Source organism: Microtus pennsylvanicus, chromosome 17, assembly GCF_037038515.1.
Source record: "Microtus pennsylvanicus isolate mMicPen1 chromosome 17, mMicPen1.hap1, whole genome shotgun sequence".
In the NCBI taxonomy this organism is placed as follows: Eukaryota; Metazoa; Chordata; class Mammalia; order Rodentia; family Cricetidae; genus Microtus; species Microtus pennsylvanicus.
The window spans coordinates 16,464,068-16,483,046 of record NC_134595.1 but is presented as its reverse complement, the minus strand read 5'-3'; the positions used below and the strand labels follow the sequence as shown (position 1 = coordinate 16,483,046).

The following is an 18,979-nucleotide window of genomic DNA, read 5'->3' as shown; positions in this document are numbered from 1 at the left end:
TGAAAGCTATTTTTCATATTTAGATGTAAGCATTTTGTGAAATGCTGTTACTATACATAGAAAACAGGGATATTGAGGAAGTATTATTCGCTAAAATGAAAGCATGTTACTTACAATTAGGAGAGATCTTAGAAGAAAAATATTTCAAAAGACTTAGAATGTCTGTTCCCTCTAATTCGGGCTGCTCTTCTGACTTGTCCTCCTGTGGACTTATGCAGCCACAGAACCCAATTAAAGCTGTTTTCCTCAGATAGGAGGTAGCTGCGTACAAACACACTTCCGAAAGAATTGTTGTGTATATGAAGATAATGTCTGACGCCCAGGAAAAATCATACACCTTATTGTTCTCTTCCTGAAACAGAAAAATCAAAAGTGTGCTTTAGAAAATCAAAGTACATCCCATCAGCCCTAGACACCGTATGTGTGGTAGGGTTGTAACAAAAAAAAAGTACTCAAATGTTATGCAGTTGTTATAAAACAAATTAAAATTTGTAAAATGTACTCATTAAACCTTACTTTGAGATGAGTATGCTTTATTTTAAAAAGGTTCAGAAATTTAAGTAACAGATATATATGTTAAGCAACAGGTTTCTTTTGTTATCAACAGAAGATAAATTAATTCATTGGGGGTGAGTCTGTTTCTTTCAGGGATGCGCTGCCCAGGTGGTCATCCAGTGGATAGCCTTATACCAATCCACATACCAGCAGCATTAAGTGTTCTCAGAGGACTGGAAACAAAAACTATAAGAAGTTGGGAGGAAAAGTAGGAGAAAGCGGCACGGAAGTGGGAGATAGATTTGATCAAAATACACTATTTACATGCATGAAGTGCTCAAACAATAAATTTAAAAAAATATTACTCTCCACATTATGTTGGAAAATAGTCTTTTCTAGTGTATATAACTTGGATAGTCATACATACAAAAATATTACAACTTCCAGGACAGAATTTAAGAATGTGTCCAAATAACCTGTTCGTAGGAACAGCTCATAGGAAAGTTCATAGGAAAAGAAAGGAGACAACTAGAGGAGAGGTAGCTCCATGCATAAATGCCTGCTCTACGAACATGAGGACCTGAATTCAGATCCCTAGAACTCACAGAAAACACCCAGAGGTGGCAATACAGGCCCCGAATGTTATCATTGTGACAGGGAAACAGAGTATCTCGGGGGCTCACTGACCAGTCAGCTTGCCCATTCTGTGAGCTCCAGGTTCAATGAGAGACTGTCTCAAAATATAAGATAAAGCATATTAGACATTGGTCTCTGGTCTACAGACAGCCACAAACACCACACACAGAGGGGTGGGGGGCCAGAAAGAGAAAAGATCATATTATCTCACCAACTTATTTAAAAGGGATGGTGAAATGCGGTTAAAATTTCATTTTTAAGAATGCTGGTTCTAGACACAAAAATCCTATTGTCGATGATGATACTACGTACTTTGGTTACAGATAAGGGGAAGCAAGCGGGAGTGAATCTAGAAGCTTCCTCCACGATGGCTAGAGTTCCTAGTTCCAGTGTCCTGTGCAGACTGCTGCAAGACAAGATCAACAGCATTGCCCAGCTGTGGACCTGAGAGCTACAATACTAATGTGCAGGCGACACAAGCCCACTGGTGCAACAGCCTCAGGACTTTCTGCGAGTAACCAACCACTTTGTTATTTCCTCTGAGGTCTAGTCCACAGAACCAGATGTCTGATACTCTAAATATGGTCAAAAGTCTATGGCTGTGGTGATCACAGGCCTTAAGTGGGAATATACTAGTGATTTTTACTAAATGGACACGAAGTCAAAGGGCCTTCTAAATGTTTATGTTTAAACCCGTAGGCTAGTACTATGCTGTTCTTAACCTTGGACAATGCAGTGGTTCGAATAAGAAATGCACCTACAGACTCATACAGCTGAATGCTTAGTCATCAGGGAATGGCACTATTTGGAAGGATTAGGAGGTGTGGCCTTGTCAGTGTAGGTGTGGCCTTGTTGGAGGAAATATGTCTCTGGGAGTGGGCTGTGAGGCTTCAGAAGTTCAAACCTGGCCCACTGGCTCTCTCTTCCTGTTTCCTGCAAATCTGCATGTAGAAGTCTCAGCTACTTCTCCAGCACCATGTCTACCTGCATACAGCCACGCTCCCCGCCAGATGACAATGGACTAAACCTCTAAACTGTAAGCCAGCCCCAATGAAATGCTTTCCTTTTTAAGAGTTGCCAGGGTCATGGTGTCTCTTCACAGAAAACAGAACAGTGAGTAAGGCAGACAGAGAGGTTTGTCTTAACTCTAGACGGCAATTAATATAGTTTCATGCCTGGTCCAATGGTAGGACTGAGAGTTGAGTGATGAGCCCTAAACAGGGTGTGTATCTATGTTTCCCTCTTGAAGGCCCAGAAAACATTGCAGAAAAGAGGGTGGAAAGAATGCAGGAGCCAGAGGATGGACAGACTGCTGTGAAAACACTGTTCAGGGCAGGACATAGCTGCTGCAATCACAAAAGCACAGAAGCTATGGGTGCCTGCCTCGTGCCCACACGATCCTGAGCCCACAGTCTGTCATTGCTGGTGGAGGGACTCCTGAGGCCCAACCCCCACCAGAGAATCTCCTAGCAACTAATGATTTTCTTCAGTTGCATAGCCACTGTAAAGTAACTCAAATCCAGTGAACAATCCCCTACTCACCCTCTTCTAAGCAACTCTAACTAAACTCAGAGTGTCAAAAAGAAGATTGCTCAATGTTTATGCCACTGTTGCATGAGAAGCTCTTGCAGGCAGCTTAACTTGGTAGATCACAGGGTTTGTAGCTTTGTTGGTGGCTATCTTTTTCCTCTGGTAGCATGCAGGGTACCCGCCAGTTACGTGAACACTAGTCATTGGGGGTCAAGGCTCTAGTTAGGCACCAGTCTGGCTTCTCCACATTCAATAAGATAACTAAGTGTTGTCTTCAGCAACAGGGCCTTACATTCAGCTTGTGGAAAGCAACCAATAGCCATGACAACATCCTGAGATGTTTAGGAGTTTCAGTGGGACCCCTTTGGCCAACAATTCAATCAGATGTAACCCATTCCTGGCAATAAAGGTTTTGCTTAGAAGGAAAAACATGTCTAGCTTGGGAATTGCCTCCCAATTTTTGGTGGCTTCATATATATTTCCTTCATGTACATATATATTTCAAAAAGCTTCTACATGGTTTGCTTATATATTATGGCTTCCAATTCTGTGTTTTTATGAGTTTTAGTGTATGTGTGTGTGTTTCCTGTGTACTTTCTTTTGTATGTTTGTTGGTTGGTTGGTTGGTTGATTGATTTGTTGGTTGGTTTTAGTTTTAGTTTGTTTTCTAAAGAGAGAGTGAGAAAGGGTGTGGAGATGGGTAGGTAGAGAGGTGGGAAGGATTGGGAGGAGTTGGGGAAGGGAAAACCATAATCAGAATATATTGTATAAAAAATTAATTAAAACAAAAATGAAAATCAACCACAAAGAAGAGGGGAAATGACATAAAATAGTAGGGGGGTCAGCAGAATTGGAAGTGGCAAGATAGGATAATTAGGATAGATATTATCACAATACACTATATTCATATACAAAACTGTCAACAAATTCAAAAATTTAAAAGACTTTAGTTCAATATTGTTTCTTAACTGTTAAAATGAAAAACAAACTTAATATTCAACAATAAAGAATGAAATGATCCCCTTTCCATTGTAAAATTTTCAAAACTTTCATAAATATTATTATAAAGAATTTTCAAATAAAATAAACCACTCACTAAAATTAGCCAGACCTGAGCTTTATACATCTTAGTGAACTTCTATATTGTTCAAATAGGCATTTAGAATTTCACAATGAATTGTACACTTTTTCCCTCATGTGTGGAATCTAGTCAATAATAAATGTTTTGTGTAAACAAATGTACACGTGGTTACAGTACAACACGCAGAAAAGAGAACAAGAAAGACTTTTGGGAGATAAGTAAGGACTGAACTCAGGTGATGAACACAGTCACAAATGAGCATATGAAGCTAATTGCTTTTCTAATTCTAACTCTGTCATGGTGTGTGTCTTTTCTAGTGATGGATAAGTGCATACGAAGAGATTTAAGAGTGAAAGAGCAAAACACAAAGTGTAATAGACATGATAATAAAGAAAAATGTTTATGATAAATCCTGAAGTTGTGGTAAGTGAATATTCACTTTTATATTTAATATATAATTCGTTATATATTAATTATATTTATATAATTATAAATTAATTATATTTAATTAGAATTACTACAGATTTATGCACATCATATGCTCAAATGTGATATTCAATTTACAGAAGGATAAGAATAAAGCATGCTTGCAGTCAGATCTTTTTCACAAATAAACTGCAAGGTGGTACCTGGTTCTGAACAGACACGATGTCCAAAAGGAAATCTCTCACAACATCCATCAGTGCTTTCAAACAGGCCGTGTTCAGCTTAGCAGCCTCCCCCAGGACCAGCAAAGCCAGTGTTGAATCCAACCTGGATTGTGAACAAGTGACAAAGACGTTAATAAAAAAAAAAATAATAGCAATCAATTTCAATGAAAAAGTGCTGAAGACAAAGGGAATGAAGGTTTACATTATCAGCTATATTTATTTTCTATATTGAAAGGTTTTGATTGGCATGGATTATAAAAAAGAGTGACATTTTGGAATGATTATGAATTTAAAGATACTGGATTGACAGGGTTGGCATAATAAGTGCTAAGCATATTTCCCATCTGTTCATAGACCCTGCGTGACGTAGCATTCAAAGGCTGTAGCTCTCCAGAGAACCCTCAGGTCCTTACAAGGGCCTCTGACTTCACTTTCTTGTGACTGATTCAATGGGATCAATTTGAAGAATGTTTTCTTTCCAAACTTACAGAACAAGTGACAAACTATCTAGGCAAGTATTCCAAAAACTTGGTATTATGTTGTTTTTTTTGAAAAGTGACATACCTCAAAATAAAATGTATATTTCACAAAAATTATTGAGATCATAGGCTAGTTTTTTAATGCTATGTGAGTGGGAATTTATAATCAAAGTCATTAGCCACAGATGTTCATATGTAATGAGGTTTTCAAGAAATTTTACATTTCATGCCCTTGTTTGCAGTTCACCAACTGGAAGAGAAACAGACTGAAAGAGAATTAAGAGACAGCAACTGTAAAACTGCCTGCCAATAGAGCTGCTTACTGCCTTGGCTTTAGGCAGCTAATAAACCTATCTCCCAGGGTATTCAACAAGTATGTCTGAATTTCACTACTGCGCTATTCAGGCCATTAAGGTGAGGTCTGTTCTTCATTCTTTCTCTATGAATATACTTCGTTTGTTAAGTGAATTGAGCCAGGTTCAGAAAAACAAGTACCTCTACTTCCCTTTTATTCAGAATCTAGATCCCCAAAGCAGTCATGAGATAAGAGGCCCTTCTGTGGGAAGGGCTGGGAGCCTGCGGGATAGGGGTGAAGGACTGAGGGAGAGCTGTGGGGTGGTAGATATGATCAAAGTACATTCTGTGCCTGTATGAAAATTACATAATGAAAGCCATTATTTTCTACAATCAATAAATGCTAATAAAATAGTTTATAAAAAGCACAAGACTGTTTACGAGACAAAGACAATCCTAAATACAGAGAGTTTTTCGGCTCTTAAAAGAGCTTTCACGCCAATTATCCTACCTGATTTAAATTTGACAGCTTTAGACTCATTTCAGACTTTTCAAATACCTTTCTTTTTAACATTATGGATTGTAGACACAGATAAGCCTGAGAAGCATGCATACATTCCCTTTAATGCTCACTTGACTGTGACTAAGATCTTCCCCGGCGTATCGTATTGTTTTGCAATCTTCTCTTCTCTAAGTCATGCCTTAAGTGTTCCAACACTAAACCTCACTATGGCGGGTGCCGACTGCTGCCTGCTTAAAGGAGCTTCATTCAAGATAGCAAAATTCTTGGCACAGACTGTCCCCTCAACATGGAATGTTGTGTGTCTTAGATGGAATATATGAGTCAATTTGTCAGAAACGACAGATCTATGTCAAAATGCACTGAGATAAAACTTAGATGTATCTCAGTACATTTATTTGACTTAGAATTAACTGTTCATGTCCTTGACTATTGAAAGTACCTTGCGATGTTGATTGACCAATGAGATAGAAACGAAATCAGATCACCAGGTGTGGGCGATGCACACCTGTAATCCCACCACTTGACAGGCTCAGGTGGGAGGACTCTAAGCCCAAAGTTAGCCCAGGCTACACTTCAAGACTGTTTCAAGACAAAACACAAAAGGAGATATACAAAGACCGACTCCTAGGTAAACTATCATTTTTCTGGTTAATAAAAAAATAGCATATTTAGAAAGAGAAAACTTCCATCTTCTTCATACATCCTTTTCCTCCTGCGGGGAATACACACTAATACCAGAATGTGAACTCCCACACTATAGTGACAATAGGGGATGGCAGAACACAAATCAGGAGGACCTAAGCGTCTACATCAGAATGCATCTTTGTCCTGCAAAAGACAGAAGCTCTATCTGGTCACCCAAGTGTAGCTAGATTTCTCTAACACAAAGAAGACCGAATCCCAACCGATACACCTAACACAGGATGTACAAAAGAGAACTTCGGAGTCTGAAATACTGCACAGAACCCTAGATCTGCTACTTCAAAAAATATATGCTGTTGAACAAATGGTGCGGCCTTTTAAGACCCCGCTCGGTCTTAATTTAATTATCTGTATAAATAAATAAGTAGCAAAATCTGGCAGTCACTGATCGCCAACTTGAAACAATTGGATAAGAGTGTTGAGCTGAACTGAACGACTATTTCTCCAGGGCTAAAAAGAGTTTGTTTTCTCTGTAAAGTCTCAGAATCGCTGAGAAGAGCCCAGTGACCTCCTAGTCATTCCTCACACTCACCACGCACACTCCATAGGAGAGTCAGGGCTCAGGGAAGACAGAGTTCAGAAGCTTCCCCCATCCCGCCCCGCCCCTGAGGACATCCTCCCTCCATAGCCTTTCTCTCTTCCGTCTTTTTTTAATGTCTGGAAAGCTGTATTCAAACTAGAACGCACTCACTGAACTATGGATTGAAAAACCATCTCCGTGCCAGCCGCTTGCGGCAGGAAAAAAAAAATGCTGCCTCACCAGAAACGCAGTACTTTGAATCAATGCTGCAAGCTGCAATACCGTCTATAAGCAAAACTGCTTCTGCCAAAAATAGAACTGATGCATCGATACGTGGGAGCTGAAATTGGTTAAAAGTCAAAGTTGAAAAATCAATGCCCACAGAGGGACGGGCTAGAGCCGGAAGGGGCTAATCATGTCAAGGCACCTCTACCTCTTTCTCAAGCTCATTAAAACGCAGGAAAAACTGAGTTATCAGCAACTTGATGTCCCAGAGCTTTGAAACTAAAGAGCTACCAAGAAAGGTGTAGTAGGTATTGCGCATTTCCCCTAATCGTGTAAACAAAGAGGCTGACCAAGGCTTCGCAATTCTTTACACCCACATACATCTGTACGGAAGTGAGGCTGGCGGCATCTCAAAGAGTTTAGATTCTCTTTGTCTCTATAGTGCGTTCTCCATGAGCGGGTGGCCATTTCGGAAAAAAAAAAATGAGATTAAACTGTCTCCAATTAGTTACATTCACAGAGGTTATCCCAACCTTGCTACACGTATTTCAGAAAACACTGTGTCAAAAATCCACAGAACCTTGAAAACGGGTAACGAGAAAAGGTGACACGCAGTAGATTAAAGGGACAGCTCAAGCCATGAAACTGGCAGACCTGGATTAGGAGGCGCACTAAAAAAATGGCCAGGGAAATGCTACTGCAGCCTGTGTCCCGCAGAAAAAGTGCAGGGGAAAATAATCACGGGAAATGTATCTTCAGTTTGTCCCGTGAGTCACAAAATCGGGCGAAAGATACAGATAATCCTTCTCCTTAGGATACTGGCATTTTAAAAAGTGTATCCAGAATCTCCGTTCTGTAGTTCATTTTTCCTTTATCTCTTTGTCTTTCTTCAGAGTTAGCAAAATTCAAATGATAAATCCTTAGAGGTATGGGGGGGGGCACAACAAGGAGAAGTGACGCCGTCGGGATGCAGGAGTGGTCTTTCCGGGAGCCAGGACACATGGAGGACCGTGAATATTACAGTGTCTTCAACTACTTAAGGCCACTGTGCTAAAACACAATGCTAACGTCTGTGAACACCAAAATCTCTAAACGTCTAATTTCATGGGTTCCTTCTCATTCTGGGATAAGTAAAGAGAAAACTGGACAAGCAGATTCCCTTGGGACCAGTGAAAATATATGACAAGGGCTGGGGAAAAGTACCAGTCTGATTCTTGGAGAAGACCATAACTCTTAAAGATATGTCTTACAGGGGCCCAAGGACACGGCTTGGTGGGAAAGGTACCAGCCACACAAGGGCAAATACCTGAGTTTTGATCCCCCAAATCCGTGTAAAGCTGGATGCGGTGTGGAACATACCTACAATTCCAGGGCTTCCCTGACAAGATGGGAAGCGGGATGCGAGGATTCCCCCAAAGCATACGGAATTAAATACAAACACACCACTCATTCTCTAAGTAGAAATTAGCAACTTTTAAATAATTAGTTTAATGCCATAAAGAGTATATTGGCAGGCGAAATAGTGTAGGGTTGGTAGAAATCTATTAGTCCAGTCTTCATTGTGTAAGGGATACTGCTGATATAGCCCTTCTGGACACACAGCTAAAAGAATTCTTTTCTCTTGCACTGATTGCTTTGTTTTATATTTGAAAGAGATGACTACATGAGAATTCTGATCTTGACCCTGCCTGCTGAGAAGGTCCTTCCGCGGGGTGGCAGGAGTTCCTTCATTACTGTGGTGGCAAGGAAGCCATTGGAGCAGATGAAGGCACTGTCAGGGAGCCGAGACTACTGTTTCTCAGGCACACCACCACCGAGTCCCCTCTCCCGTCAGTCCTCACAGCCACTAACGGCAGTCAATCCACTGGATCTTTCGTTCCTGCTCTTACGGCTTTTCCAATGTCATGTAAGTTGTACAACACTGACTGGGGCTCCGTGTCATGGAAAGCCATTCCTTAGTAAATACTGTCAAGCCAAAGAGGGACGCAATCACACTGATGTTGTGATCCTGGCAGTATATGGCATGTGACACGTGATTGAGGGAGATTCACATCCAAGAGACCAGTTAGGAAATGACAGCAGCAACAGATGCTAAAACATTACAACAAAGCTATGAAAATGGGACTAGATTCTAGGGAGCAAGTGTGGTGACAACAGATGTATTGTAGCCATTCAGACACTAGGTTAGGAAGGGGAGGTGGGGTACAGGCAGAAGCAGGCAGAGTTCTATGCAGTCAAAGCCAGCTTGGTCTACACAGTGAATCTTTTTTAAAAAAAAAATATTTTTATGGTTTATTTAACTTCATTTTATGTGCATTGGTGTGAAGGTGTCAGATCCCCTGGAACTAGATCTTCAGACAGTTGTGAGCTGCCATGTGGGTGCTGGGAATTGAACCCGGCTCCTCTGGAAGAACAGTCAGTACTCTTAACCACTGAGCCATCTCTCCAGCCCCATACATAGTGAATCTTAAGCTAAACATGGCTATGTAGTGAGACTCTATCTCGGAAAGAAAGAAAGGAAGGAAGGAAGAAAGGGAGGGAGGGAGGGAGGAAGGGAGGAAGGGAGGAAGGAAGGAAGGGGAGGTGAAGGAAGGGGAAGGGAGAGGAGGAGAGGAGAGGAGAGGGGAGGGGAGGGGAGGGGAGGGAAGGGGAGGAGAGGAGAGAAGCCAATTTGATTAACTTGTGAGGGGGTGTACCGAAGTAAAATCACAGCCAGCCAGAGGCTAACTGAGAAAACTTGGTTCAACTTTGAGTTAGAAGAACATAAAGCAGGGGAGAATTGCCTTATTTAAACCTCTCAGAAACTTTTTAAGAAGCCAGAAAACAATATACATATAAGTAACATTATACAGCCTGAGCAGGATGTGCACACACACACACATATATATATAATTATATGTTTGATGTATACACATACACACACATATATATAATTATATGTTTGATGTATACACACACACATATATATAATTATATGTTTGATACACACACACACACATATATATATAATTATATGTTTGATGTATACACACACACATATATAATTATATGTTTGATGTATACACACACACACATGTAACAACAATTAAAGAAGTCCAGGTTTGAAAGAAAGAAGAGGTTTATACGGGAGGATGTAGAGGAAGGAAAAGGAAGGGAGAAATGATGAAAAAAGGATGGTTCTTTTTCCTCTAAGCAACCAAAAAAACTGGTTCGTCACTGTTAAGTGACTCATTGAAAATGGTACGGTAGAAAGAAGTCCAAAACATAGGTCTCCAGACTTGAAGGTGAATGTGTTCTTCACTGAGTGATGATGTAGTTATACATAAATTTGTATTTCTTCCACAAGCAGATTAAATTTTCACAAACAATGGGGAGGATCTATAGATCTATGAAGAATAGGATATGAACTGAGAAGAACCAAGAAAACAGAAACCTGAGTGTAAAGGGAGACTGCACTTCTGTTTCCCAGCAACCCAGGCGCAAATAATCACACAGAAACTAATTACAACACTGTTTGGCCAATGGCTCAGCCATACTCCTAACTAGCTCTTATATCTTAAATTAACCCATTTCTATGAATCTGTATCACCACAAGGCTGTGGCTTACCAGTAAGGTTCTGCTTTCTTTCTCCCACAGCAGCTACATGGCATCTGTCTGACTCTGCCTTCTTTCTCCCAGCATTCAGTTTAGTTTTCCCACCTACCTATATTCTGCCTTGCAATAGGCCAAAGCAGCGTCTTTATTAACCAATGGTAATAAAACATATTCACAGCTTACAGAGGGGAATCCCACATCACTTGAGTCTCACACACAACCTCCTCAACTCATGGAGACTGAAGGGAGACTATACTGTGACTTTTGTTTAAATGCTTCCAGTGAGACCTCCCCATGAACACTGGCGTTCCCAGGGCTGAAGATGCAGACAATGTTTGGCAGTGATCTAGCTGAAATGTTCAGGGTCTACTCAAGCACCTGATTCTGTCTTCATTTTGATACAAACACAAACACGGCTAAATAGTTGCCACGTTGATATAGTTTCAAATCAAGTTTTTGTTCTTAATACTTGCAAGGGATAGAATACACTGATTAGTTTGCTTTGGGTGATGGGATTTTGTGATGGTGTTCTCCTGAAATGCCTTGCTACATTTCTCAGCAGGCTCTGTTGGCCAGCAGTTCAACTGGAAATACAATAGTCCATGTTAGATTGGAAAGTCTTTGGAGTTGGGTTGAGATGTCTCTCCAAAGCAAGTGGGGCATTATGTGAAAGGTCAACCTACTACTGGGTGGAGCACTGAGAGTCTGAGATACAAGAAATTCAGCCAGATTAAGAAGAGATTTGCCTTCCAGCAAGGTGCCTGTCTCTAGCTCTGAGTAGACAAAGGTCACCGCATGGCAGCTGGGGGGCTCCTGTAGTCTCCAGTCCTCTGATTGGTTTTAGGACACCCATTCCTCTTGGGACATCATGGACCTCAGAAAGATTGCTCTAATTCTATGAGAGAGAGAGAGAGAGAGAGAGAGAGAGAGAGAGAGAGAGAGAGAGAGAGAGAGAGAGAGTTTTCTCATGGATCCTGGCTCTATTCATTTTCAGACTTAAAAACTCCTGATAGTTTTTCATTCCTTTTGTATTATATATAGTTTAAAAATGGGGTTACTAGAAATCATACAGGGAGATATATGAGTTAGCTACAGACCAACCAATCAGAATGAAGAGAAGATAACTACTTTGTATGTACAGATTTGGCCACCATAAATAAAATCTCCTTGGTTATCTTGGTCAGGTTGTCTTTCATTACTTTGAAGATTTCCACGTTACTCATCACTGTGTCGTCTCTGACACAGAGGAACTGACATTTCTTGGGTTACTTCTCTTAACTCTCACTGGTGTCATATTTTGGGGGCTGAAAGATGTCTTCACTCAAGTTTCACAACTGAGAAAATCGTGACAGGGCCCACTTCTCACCATCCCTTCACTCTCTCTAGTTACTCTAAACAGAGCTTGCTTCCTCAGTTTTCTCCTTGCCCTCAATGATACCAGAGAGTAAATGGTAGTGAGGATATCAGAAAAGATTCCCTTGGAGGCAGGAAGGCATTTCTGGTGCAGTTCTGATCATTAGATCACTGTTTTGTCTTATCTGGAGTGATGACCCCATGGCATCTGTGCATACTGTTATGTACATACTCTAAACACTATATTAAGAAAAGATATTTTTATATTTAATGTGTTGCTACTGTGAACAGACTTAAGACAAGCTTTAAAAAACTTTTTAAACTCTTAAAGATACCTTTACATTTATTTAGTTGTGTGTGCTCACATACGTGCAAATACAAGAACATGCCAAGGCACATTTGTGTAGGTGACAGTTAGTTCTCATCTTCCACCATGCATGTTCTAGGGATTAAACTCAGGTACTCAGGCTTAACAGCAAGTGAGTAGCAATCTCAAAGGTCCTAGCAAGTCTTTAATCATCAATAGTTTTTTTGTTGTTGTTGTTGTTGTTAACTAAAATCATGTTTTTAGCTTTTTAAAGAAGGATCACCTTCTTAAAATAAAAAATCCAAGAAACAGTATCAAAACGATTTGGCAATTCAGACAATTGTTGCATCCCTTCTATTGTGTGAAGTCATTGATGAACACTTGATCGGTTTACCCCTCTATTCTTCAATACTATGCATTACTTTTCCCACCTTATGTGATCATTCTCACATCCACCCAGAAAACAGAAAGAAAGATTCAGGTGGCCCAAGCTGTTATCAGTTGACACTGATATCCTGGGAAATATCCTCTGCAAGGACACTTAGAATCTTGCTCCAGTCTCTAGCAAACACACTAAACTGACTTCAGTTTCATTTTAAAAATAACAACAGTTTATATTATCTTTAATCCCAAATCTATGAAGTATGATCTATAATAGCGGTTCTTAAAGGTCTGTTGAGAACTTTAGCCATAAATAGTCAGAAAATTAATTAAATATGTGTTGATATGATAACATTTAAAACAGTTAAACCATCAATAGAAGGCTGAGGCAGGAGAGAGAACCACAGATTCAAGGCCAGCCCAGGCTGCACAACAAGTTCAAGTCTAAACTGAGCTACATGGGACTCTGTCAAAGAAAGACAGAAGAAAAGAGAGAGGAAGAAGAGGAGAGGAAGAAAAATGGAGGAAGAGAACGAGAGCTCACATGTGGAGGAAAAGTATGTATCTAATGAATTAATATCTAAAGTAAATAAGGAATGCAATAATTCAAGATCAAGCAAACAAATAACCCAATTTAAAAGACGAAGGCCCTGACTTAACAGTTTTTCGTTGGTTTTTCTGAGGGTTTATTTTGGGGTGGGGGGAGTGGTGTTTTTGTTTGGTTTAATTTGGTTTGGTTTGGTTTTTGGTTTTTGAGACAGGGTTTCTCTGGGTAGCCCTGGCTATCCTGGAACTCAGAGATCCCCTCGCCTCTGCCTCCCGTGTGCTAGGATTAAAGGGGTGCCACCACTGCCCAGCTGACTCAACAGTTTTTAAAGGAAGCCACACAGCTCACAGTTGTATGAACAATGTTCCACTTAGTCATAGTCGTAATAATGAAAATTGAAGTCACAGTGAAATCCCGCCTCACACCTGTTACTGTGGGTATGTATGCAGCAAGAAGGACAGCATCCTGAGGCTGAGACAAGAGAAGCCTTGGGCTGGTTGGAATGCAAGGAAAGCTAAGTTGGGAAAGAATATGAAAACGTCTCAAAAAGTATAAATAAGATGCCCTATGGCCTAACAATCTCACTCCTGATTGAGCATCCTGAGGAACTGAGTTCAGAATGTTGAGGAGACATCAGCTTTCCTCTCAGGAGAAAGATAAAAATTCAACATAAGTATTGATAGGTAAACAAATTTTGTCTTGTTTTGTTTTGATGTTGTTGCTTTTGTTTTTGTTTTGTTTTGTTTTGTTTTGGAGACAGGGTTTCTCTGTGCAGCCCTGGGTGGCCTTAAACTCAGAGATATACCTGCCTCTGCCTCCTGAGTGCTGGAATTAAAGGTGTCTTCATTGCCCTACAATGAATATATTTTAAATGTGGTGCGTGTACACGTGAAATACTATTCAGACACACACACTGAGCTTCACAAATACAATTATTCCCTTGTACATCTCTTTGAAAAGCACAGAGAAATAGGATCAGTGCATTCCTTTCAAGTATGTAACAGATGACTTCATTGCCAGGATCTAACAACATGAGAAGCAAGAAAATGTTTTCAACACAGGAATGAATTTCTTATCAGTAACACATTTCATTTAATAGAGACAACTACACAGAGCATCCAGCAAAACAAGGCAGCAGACACTGCGACAATTCACTGATATAAGCAGTATAAAATGTGCACAATGCCTTTGTCTTTGGAACTGAGACTATAAAGCACGTTCATAGTCAACTGAGCCGTGATTAACATTTCAGTACAAAGGTCTCTTTGAGTCACCCTGGATTTATAGAATTGCCCTTACCAGCATTTCGTCTGAAGCTGCGTTCTGTGGAAGAGGAGATGCTCAAGCACTGTATTCAGCTGAGGACTATTGTTCTGAACACAGGACCAGGCAGCCACGCAATGCCAGAGCAGGTGGTTGACTTCATAGCCCCCCTCATTCAACTTCAAATGAGTCTGAAATTACAACATGGAGACAGATTTGCCAAAGGGTTCCTTAACTTGCACAGACTTGAAAAATACATGTTAAATATAAAAATCAAAACGAATATTCACTTATATTTTATATGTTAGTAAGTGAGGTAATTCATAAGTATTTTATGAGGTATGTATAGCTGATATAAGCTTTATATTTTTATAATAATTATGTGCATTTATTATATGTTTATATTTTTTACACAAATCCATGTGCTCAGTGAATTAATCTACAGTAAGACACAGTTTCCAGATCTTCTGAAGGGCCACTATTGGATACACGATTCCAAGACCCTGTGTGTCTCCCTTATTCGCAACAGCTGAAATATCAAAAGGCAACAAGGAAAATTTGAACAAAGATCTAGTGACAGCCTGGGCTCTGAGATGCTCTACATTAACAACCAAATACACATCTTAGAGAATGTGGCCAATGCCGGCTAAGCAACTATTTTTAAAAGACTACAAATTCAGACACAACAAAGAGTTTATATACTCTCTCCGAGTGATCCCTGCCAACTTCATTAAATAATTGGCCCGCTAAAGTGATCGGTATTCCATGACAACATAGCACTCCTGTCCTTTTATTTTCTTTTTGGCCGAAGGTACACACCTGTTCTACATACTCAGTTCAGCGGCTGTTTCTATTCCATACTGTTAAGAAACACTTTAAACATAAAGGGCTCCATTGTCTTCGGTCATTATATACTATATCATAGCTAAGTTCAAAGATGGTTTCCATGTTGAATCCTTTTTAAAAGCTGGAGTTCCTATAAAATTTCAAACAAAACCTCCCAAGTTTCCAGTGAGCTGTTTAGTTATGTTCTTTGGAAGTGTATTGAGTCTTTTCATGTTAGGGATAGCTAGATACTGGAGAGGAAGGCCAGAGCCAAGGTCTGCAGAAGCTTGCTGGCCCTGGGAGCACAAATTCAGAAAAGAAACCCTAACCGAAGAAGCCGTGTTTGGAGGGTTGCAGTGTTCCACAGGGAAGCTGTCTTCGGAGCTAATGTAAGGCATCGGGCTGAGACATGCTGACTTCGGCAAATGCACATATAACTCAATTTTCTGCTTTGTGGTGGAGCCCATTCAAAAAGCAAAAGCTATATAAATGAAATTGTCTCCGTAGCCCCAGGTGTCTCCGCCTGCATGTCTGACAGTCCTCAGATTCCAGACAGAGTTAGTCCACATGAACAGAGATAGAGATCAACTTTGAAACTTTGAGATGGGTTGATCAATTAAATTAAAACAATACTTTTCTAGATCACAGATACTATATGGCTGCAAAGACTATTAATATACATATATATGTGTGTGTGTGTATATATACATACATATTTGTGTGTGTGTGTATTTGTGCTAACACATGATAAAAAAACAATACATTAGGAGGTATGCTGTGTGACCAAAGCCTGTGAACCCAGAACAAGAGAGGCTGAAGCAGGAGGATGACAAACTTGGGGCTACCTTTGGGAAATTTAGGGAGATACTGTCTCAAAGAAAAAACAAAGATAATAAAAAGGTAACGTCTGAGATTATGAACAAGATCCACGTTTTATTTCAATTTTCTATGACATCATTTTCACACACCACAGACAATGAGAAAAGGCAGCCTCCACTGTCTACAACTCATCTGATACCACTTACTCAGTCGGACCCAACACGGCTGGGTCATTTTGATCTGCCTGATGTGAGCACAAACTTCATACCTCAGACAGTACTTCAAGACCATGATTTTTAAAAAGCCATTTAACAATGTCTCTTCTTCAGCACGGACAAAAACAAAGCCACGGTGTCACGTACGAACTACCCAGTCATAACGTCGACTTTTCAATAGGAGAATTTAAAGGAACTACTGCTTCCTCAGGGTCCCCTCGATCTTTCAAGGTCTAAATGCTATTTTTTAAAAAATGCATCTAGCTCCTCCTGGAAGCTCTGGCTCACTTGCTCTCTCTCTCCACCAAGGAGTAAAACCCATTGTTCCTGATAAACGTGTGCTCCTCTTCTTGACCTTTGGCTTAATGGCTTTGGCATTATCAAAAGAAAAGACTTAATGTAATAACGACAATCACATGATCCGACCCAGCACAGACCAGGAAAGAGCAGCCCTGACAGTTATTAGATGCCACAAAGTCTGTTGTCATTTCCACTGAATCTGTCTGATATGGTTGGGAGACAAATGCTGCTTACAAACCATCCGCAAGAGCACAGAGATTAACGAGCTTTTTAAAGCATTGCAGCACCCTGGCAGAATGATTTTATACACATTCAATCGAATAGAAATTAAGATAGACTTTATTTTTTTTCTATAATTCCTTATTGTGCAAATTGTCAGGCGGTGATGGCTTTGAAAATGAAAAGGGTGGGGTTGGTGAGGCCACTCAGCCAGCGAAATGTCTTCTACACAGAATGAGGGTTTGAGTTCAGGTCCCCAGCAATCAAAAGAGCTGGGCATAATGGTGCTCATCAATAACCACAGTAAAGGAATAGACAGAGGCAAGAAGACACCAGGTACCCATCGCTGGCTTCCACGAACACATGGACACACACTTGCATGCGTGTGAGCATGTATACAAACGCATGTGCCAAAAAGGGGGGGGGGGACACTTTGCCACATGATGCTTTGGTAGGCCCAGGATTCGGTAGCTTCAGAGAACACTTGTCCATCCCTTTCTGCTTGCCTGCCTACCTTCCTTCTTTGTTCTTTTTCTTTTCTTCACCACTTCCTGTGATTTCTCCAACTCTGTTGACTGCTGCTCAGCCTCAGACTGTCATCTGCAGCTTGAGGAGTGCCTGCCATGAGAAGCCCCATAGATTTCCTGGGAATTCAGAGAACTCCAGCACCTTGGCATTTATGAGACTCTAAGAACGCTCCCTTTGAGCGACTGATCGAGTCTTTACAGCAGAGACGAGCGTGGAGGTCTGGGCTCTGCTGTGGCGGCTCCGATGAAGTGTTTTGAGTTTCCTCCTGTTGGCATTCATTTTAGGGGCCGCTGACACTGCCATGGAAAGACCTCTCAATACAAATGTGTCAGCCAAATAATGAAATGAATCACGGGATAATGCTCCTAATTTTAAAAAGCGTGGGTCTGTCTGGTTATGAAGCTGCCGCTAGCACCATTTACACTCACCGTATGGCAGAGTGTCCCAGATTTTGATCACAACTTTTTGTTTACCAAGTATGTGGGGTGTGAGAAGACAAGATTGCAGGTCACATCGGAATATAAAATCGGTGCATCTGCTGTTTTTCAGGGAACTATTTGTACTTTAGATAATGCGGTTTAATAAAATGTCTACTCCATTTTAGCTGAGCTTTAGGCCCAAAGAACTATGTTATTATTATGATGCGACCTCTGTGCTTAGAAAACTCAGCTCTGCCACTGAGCAGAGGACGGAAATCTGCGATTGCAAAGCTAATAAAAGTGCACCGCTTGTCAAAGTTGGCGGAAACTATGGGTCTGGATCGCTTAAAAGGACACTTAAAGAAGAAACTGTGTTCAGGAGCAAGGAAAGGAAGTTTTCTATCTGTAGGCAAAACCAAAATCCATATTGTGTATCTTATAATATGCAAATTCTACAGGATTTTTAAAGCAATTTTAGCATTGGTTGTGCAACAAATCCAGCAACTGCTTTTGCTCCATTTCTATAAGCATTAGACATAAAATATTTTACAATGGCCAACATAGGCTGTGAATGGACCTTTTAGTATAATCGGAAGATAAGGAATGATGGATAGATCTATAAATCCTGGACTGTAATATAGCACCACTAAGGACGGAATGGAAAATGGCCACTGCGGTAGCTTTTACATTCTATTGCTCTTCTTTTTTTTCTCTCTCTCTCTCTTTCATTTCCCAAAGTAAGGAATGAAATGGGAATCGAATGGGCAGATGCTCAGCTGAACTGGAGAGGCTGGCTTAGAAACGCCACACTGGAGAAATCGGGTGGAAACGAGGGAACTTTAGGGCTTGCAATCACACCATGAATCAGTGCTGATTAGACGGGCCGTGATTTAGGAGCGCCGTGGCTCCACTATCCTTTATAGTCTTTATATTATGAAGTAATTGGAGAAGAAAAAGAAAGGCAATAAACCTGACAGCCCCAGATGTGTTATAGTCCCCTCCGAGAATCACACGGACAGAGCTGGAATAGAATTGAGGTCCTTTGTTCTACAAAGTGCAAATGGTACAGAAAG

The 18,979-nt window shown here is 40.6% G+C and overlaps 1 protein-coding gene across 2 annotated transcripts in view; it reads right to left on the bottom strand.

The window, feature by feature from the left end:
• Positions 1-18,979, bottom strand: part of Tmem232 (transmembrane protein 232) — a 273,538-nt gene that overhangs the window by 191,028 nt on the left and 63,531 nt on the right. For both annotated transcript variants that reach the window (XM_075951450.1, XM_075951451.1), the window contains exons 8-10: positions 14,618-14,772; positions 4,372-4,495; positions 115-352 (exon numbers count right to left, since the gene is read on the bottom strand). In XM_075951450.1, coding sequence (XP_075807565.1) covers positions 115-352; positions 4,372-4,495; positions 14,618-14,772 — 517 coding nt within the window. The remainder of the gene's footprint in view (positions 1-114; positions 353-4,371; positions 4,496-14,617; positions 14,773-18,979) is intronic.